This window comes from Nicotiana sylvestris, chromosome 4 (genome assembly GCF_000393655.2).
Source record: "Nicotiana sylvestris chromosome 4, ASM39365v2, whole genome shotgun sequence".
NCBI lineage: Eukaryota > Viridiplantae > Streptophyta > Magnoliopsida > Solanales > Solanaceae > Nicotiana > Nicotiana sylvestris.
Window position 1 is genome coordinate 66212338 of NC_091060.1, and position 6000 is coordinate 66218337.

The following is a 6000-nucleotide window of genomic DNA, read 5'->3' on the forward strand; positions in this document are numbered from 1 at the left end:
TCTCGCTCTTTATTGTGTACTGGTAGATGTTCCTATCTTACATAGTTACTCTTTGGAAAGTTAAATGAATCTTTTTTATTGTGATTTTCCATATAACTTTTGAATATTTTAAATTTTTAATTAGTATGACTATAGTATCCTTTACGTAATTTTGAAATATAAATTTTATTTTTAAAAATGGAAGATTTTGTATCTAAATTTACACTGAATATTTAATAATTTGACCCTGATACTTCATCTTGACACATTTTTCTTTTCTTTTTATGCTGTCCAAAAAGAAACACAGCCATATAAAATAGAAGTAGGAGTATAAAATTCAAAAAGAGGGGAAAAGTGGAGTCTAAGATTTGTGCGGTCACGCTTGATTATTCTCAATCGGGCTAGTGGATTCGAGGGTTACGTAACAAAATTTCACATTCATTCAGCTATAAATAGAAAGGGCGAGCCAAATGGCTGAAGAGGAAGTGAATTGTTGCCTGTGAAGAGGAAGAAGAGAAGGAGGGTGTGTCAATGGAGGAAGCGAATAACAATAATGAATCACCCTACATTTCTTCTGTGTTGCCTGGATGGTTCTCTGAGATTAGCCCTCTTTGGCCTGGTTCGTCTCTTTACTTTTTCCTCTATGCATCTACGTTATTTTATTTATGTTATGCATTTCGTATTAGACCCAAAGACAAGTTGATTTATGATAAATTCTTACAAAATTGAGGATTCATATGACTCATCCCAACTAGTTTAAGATTGAGGTGTACTGTAGTTGTTGTTTATAAATCTAAGTGCACGCATTTTACTTTCTTCTGTGTATTTTAGAAATGTGACACCTCTGTTTTTGTCATTTTTGGTAGTTTTTTTAGTATTTAGTAGATACGTATAAAGGCAACGGATGTACTTTGTATGTATATTTGCATATCTTTTATTCTTTCAAAAATCTTTTTGATAAACATATGGAGTACCTACTGCTTATGTTGGATCTGTTTTGGTTCTGTATCCACTTACACATATTTAACTAACTGATTTTGGAACGTAAGCCTCTGTTCTTTGCCGACGCGGAGCCGGGAATTGAATGAGTCCTGATAGCCACTGAACCCATAACTCATTTTAGTTACTGGGTATATTTACACATATTTAATAAATTTTCTAATACTAATACTAGATCTAAGCAAAAGCTATTGGGTTCGTCCAAATGCGTACCTAATATTGTAGCTCCGCCGCTGCTTCTTTGGTGATTATTTGCAGTTGCCTTTTGTCATCATTTTGTGTTTTGTCAGCTTTGATTAATTAGTAGTTTTCCTTTGCTCCTTTTTGTTTCTGGTACTTCAAATTCATCAACATTTTAGTGGCCTTTTGCATCGTTTGGAAAGATTTTAGCTTTCATGATTTTGTGCCTTGTCCTGGGAATTATCCGTACTTGATAGTACCTAGTTGGGAAAGAAGTGTTTCCTTTGTATGAAAAAAATATGTATTCATTCCGCTCTATTCTTAGCATTCAAATGACACATCATTATTTGATTGTTTTTACGTGACTGTCAATTTACCACAACAACTAGCTTGAACTTTGCTATTTTTGCGAATCTCACATAGGTGGAGTTGTTTTCACTCTGCCGATTACAAACATATTCTATATGAGGAATTCACACTTATCAGTTTTCATTCCTGTATTCTCTCTTTCTATATATATATATATAAGATTTTGAAATTTGTTTATTCTTTTTGATAAGGTACGATTTTATTGAAAAAGTATCGAGATGGTACAAGTTACATTAGTCCAACATCTGCCACTAACATGGCAACTAGAAATCTCCTATCTCTTCTAAAAAATCCAAGTATTGCTCCATAGTCTCAATAGTACTTCTATTACACTGAAAATACAAGTTCAAAACACAACTATTTATAATTCTGAAAACATGTTGTCTTCTCCCTTCAAAATAAACACTATTTCTTTCCAGCCATATTGTCCATAAAACACACAAAGGAATTGTCCTCCATACTGCTTGTTTCCTTTTTGCCATTTTCTGAGATGCCATTGTTGCAACAAGCTCTTAAAACTGTTAGGCATTACCCACTCAACGCCATACATGTTTAAAAAGAGCTCCCAACACTGTTTTGCCACCCTGCAATGAATAAAGAGATGACTGACTGTCTTTATTTCTTCTTCACACATATAACATCTGTTGCTTAGAGAAAATCCTCATTTTCTTAGAGATCATTTAGCATATTTTTGTTAACACTTCTTGAATTCTTAGCTTCGGGGCCATAATAAGTCACATCTGTACCTAGGTTGAGAAATGCTCGTTAGTCAGTTATGAAGGTGATGTCTTAACGTTCTTATAATTTCTATAATTATAGGACAGAGATTCTAAAATGAAAATTTATATCAGGGGAAGCACACTCATTGAAGGTTGAAAAGATATTATTTCAGGGGAAGTCAGATTACCAAAATGTCATGGTTTTTCAGGTATTTGCATGATGCATTAAGGTTTGAGTTTGCTCCTCTCATTCATTGATGAAAATATGCTCTCTAATTTGATGCTTATTCTGTAATTTTGTGTTTGCTGCAGTCATCAACTTATGGAAAGGTGCTTGTTTTGGATGGTGTGATACAACTCACAGAGCGAGATGAATGTGCTTACCAAGAAATGATCACTCATCTCCCACTCTGCTCAATTCCAAACCCCAAAAAGGTCCATTATCTAATACTAGTGAATTTAACATTTCAGTGTAAATTAGAAAATCTTAAGAGATTTAAGTATATTTGATCTTTATGAAGTGTCAATTATGAGTTTTTTGCACTTTGCTAGTTGCCATGACAATGGCACATCTGCTTCTTACTTTGTAGATAAAAAGTATAATGTGTGTGATCAAGGCTCACTTGTCATATCTTGCAAAGAACAGATATAAACCCAAACTTCTTTTCTCTTAAACTTACTGTATATGATAATTCTTGCATCCTATTTTCTGTGGCTTTGCCTAGTAATTTCATTTTATAGTAAGTCAATAAGCATGTTGGTACGTGCTATCTTCTTGGTTTTCCGACGGGTTATGTTAAAAGGGAAGGAGAACTTGTAAGCGGGAAAATTGTCATCCTTTACTTGCCTTCTTAATATAACATGTACTGTTTCAATGTGAGTTGTGATACCACTGTGAATCATGCATGCAGTAAATGCTGTATTCATCCTTATTTTTGCATAAAGCTATTTTATGGAATTAGAGGTTAGTTTCTTCCACTAGTGTGTCACACTTCAAGTTTGATTCTCTTACTTCAGGTGTTGGTTATTGGAGGAGGCGATGGTGGTGTCTTGCGTGAGGTGTCTCGGCATTCTTCTGTTGAACAGATAGACATATGTGAGATTGACAAGATGGTAATTGATGTAAGTCTGCTGGCTTCTTCATGCTTTTAACTGAAGTTGTACTTTGATTCCTTTTTTCTTCTTCTCTCTTATCTGCACTAAGGGTAAAGAAAAATTGTTGAATTTGGCAAGTTTAAAGATTGTACTTCTGTGTTTTCCAGTACCCTGTGGTATATTTGATTATTTGGTCTTGATACTGCAAAACTTACCCCTTTCTATGATAGTTAAATGTCTTTAATGTTTTGATCCCTGTAGTTCATTTCCCATAGTTTCCTCGAAGCATTGCTCAAAAAAAAAAGGGCAACGATCTCATGATTCCTTTTTCTCTTTTTCAGGTCGCTAAACAATTTTTCCCTAATGTAGCCATAGGATATGAGGATCCCCGGGTTAAACTCCATGTTGGTGATGGTATGATCTGAGTAGATGACAAAACTAATTCCTTTTTGTTGGTTTTTTTTTTTCTTTTTGCATTTATCAATTACCTGTTCATGGGCTTTCCTTTTTCCTCTCCCATTTCTACAGGAGTCGCATTTTTGAAAAATGTTCCAGAAGGAACTTATGATGCTGTTATAGTGGATTCCTCTGACCCCATAGGTAATCTATTTACTTTCCTATTGCCTCTGTTGTAGAAATTTCATCACTTAAGTTACTCTTCCTTTAACTCCAGGTCCAGCCCAAGAGTTGTTCGAAAAGCCTTTCTTTGAAACAGTAGCAAGGGCTCTTCGTCCTGGAGGGGTTGTCTGTACACAAGCGGAGAGCATATGGCTTCACATGGACATAATTGAACATATCGTGGCAAACTGCTGCCAGATCTTCAAAGGCTCAGTCAACTATGCCTGGACCACAGTTCCTACTTATCCAAGGTACACTTGCAAGATATTTGCTGATATGTATGTATTATTTTCTTTTTTTTTCCACAGTGGGGCTCGAAATTAATGTTATTCTGGTGTTATAATTCATGACTTTTCATTTCTGGTGGTGGTTACTGAGAATACCTACTGTTGACATATTGGATACTCTGCTGCAGTACTGATCCCCATTTGGGTCGTTTGCCTGTCTTTTATTTCAGTGGTGTTATTGGTTTCATGCTCTGTTCTACTGAGGGACCTGCTGTTGATTTTAAGAATCCTACTAACCCCATTGACGCCGATGATAGCCACACCAAAACTAGAGGACCCTTGAAGTTCTACAACTCTGAGGTATGATGTCATTCTGTTCTCTGGCTCTCTCTTTTCCAATGCCAATGTCTGGCAAAAGGACCCACTTCTCTAGTACTTACTGTGCCTTTGATCCCCCCCCCCCCCCTCAAACCAGATTCACTCTGCATCGTTCTGTTTGCCATCTTTTGCGAAGAGGGTGATTGAATCCAAAGGAAAATGAGTCCTCGGCGGAGCGGAGGATTAGCTGTTTTAGAACACCTCATTCTTGCCCTATGCAAGACAGGATTATCTAGCATTGGAATTTTTATGTTTAATTTGATGCTGTGACTGGCCAGTTGGAAGAGCTGTATGACCCACAGTGGCTTATAAATGTCTTGTTCCTGTTGTTCTAGTTGTAATAATCATCCTTTAACCCAATCCTGAGTTCAATGATTGACATTTTTCGCCGGAGTATATTGCATCTCTTTATCTCCATTCGTGATGCCACTATTATATGAACATGTATTTGTTTAGCCAAGCTCTCAAGATTTGCTTATATTGAGAAATAAAAATATTATGTCAAAATGGATGTTCGGATAAGTATTTGGGAGATTAACAGTTGTTTGTAGCCAATATTATCTTCAAGAAATGTTTTTGGATCAATATCGCCCTTCCTAGTGGATGATTGGATATTTGGATTACATTTATCAAGGACCAATCCTGTTGAAATTAAAATTTCCAATAATCAACATATGTTGCTTATTTCATTCAAGAAGAGTAATATGTTTTGAAATTTCTAACTATTGCACATGAAACTTCCAAGAACCAAATCGTTTCACTGTGAGATTCCAAAAGTTGCTAATCTATTTCCTTCCCGGAGAATATTCGGTGAGTCGTTATTCTCTGGATATTTAGCTTTATTTATTTATTTATTTATTTCTTTTTTTTTTTTGAAATTGAATAACAAATGGGCGCTTCTTTGTTCCCTGAATTAGAACAAGACCTATTTCTAGTCAAGCATTACAAAGATAACAATTAATGTAACCTCAACATGTGGAATAAGAATCATACATTAAGATATTAATACCCAAGAGAGTTTCCTTAAAATAGGACAGAATGTTCAATTTATATCATATAATCCACGAATGGCATCCCTGGCGTTCATTGAACTCAAAGCCAAAGGAATGCATAACCTGGGGATTTCTTGCAACCCAACACACTGCTTGGACAGCTCTTATTATCAGAACTCAGATATGTCAAAAGTGTTATTTAGAGGAAAATGCTTTACAAGTTTTATACACATGTACTAGTTAAATAACCCACGCTTCGCGCGGTCATGCTTTTGTTCTTCTAAATTTAGTTCATATTGAAGGAAAAAATTCTTATAGTACCAAAAGTACAAAAGCATACAAATAATCTAAAGGCATGCATACGGAAGTACATAAAGACAAATGTAAAAGGAAAGATTAAATAGAAAAATAAATCCAAATAAATAAAGTATAGTCTCACTTTTT

At 35.1% G+C, this 6000-nt stretch overlaps 1 protein-coding gene across 1 annotated transcript; it reads left to right on the plus strand.

The window, feature by feature from the left end:
• Nucleotides 1–321: 321 nt before the first annotated feature.
• Nucleotides 322–4960, plus strand: LOC104234164 (spermidine synthase 1). Its single transcript, XM_009787689.2, has 9 exons — nucleotides 322–598; nucleotides 2379–2455; nucleotides 2559–2681; nucleotides 3264–3368; nucleotides 3683–3755; nucleotides 3870–3941; nucleotides 4015–4210; nucleotides 4417–4546; nucleotides 4662–4960. The coding sequence occupies exons 1-9, from the start codon at nucleotides 511–513 to the stop codon at nucleotides 4725–4727; spliced, it is 930 nt and encodes a 309-aa protein (XP_009785991.1). The 5' UTR covers nucleotides 322–510; the 3' UTR covers nucleotides 4728–4960.
• The last annotated feature ends 1040 nt before the right edge of the window (nucleotides 4961–6000 follow it).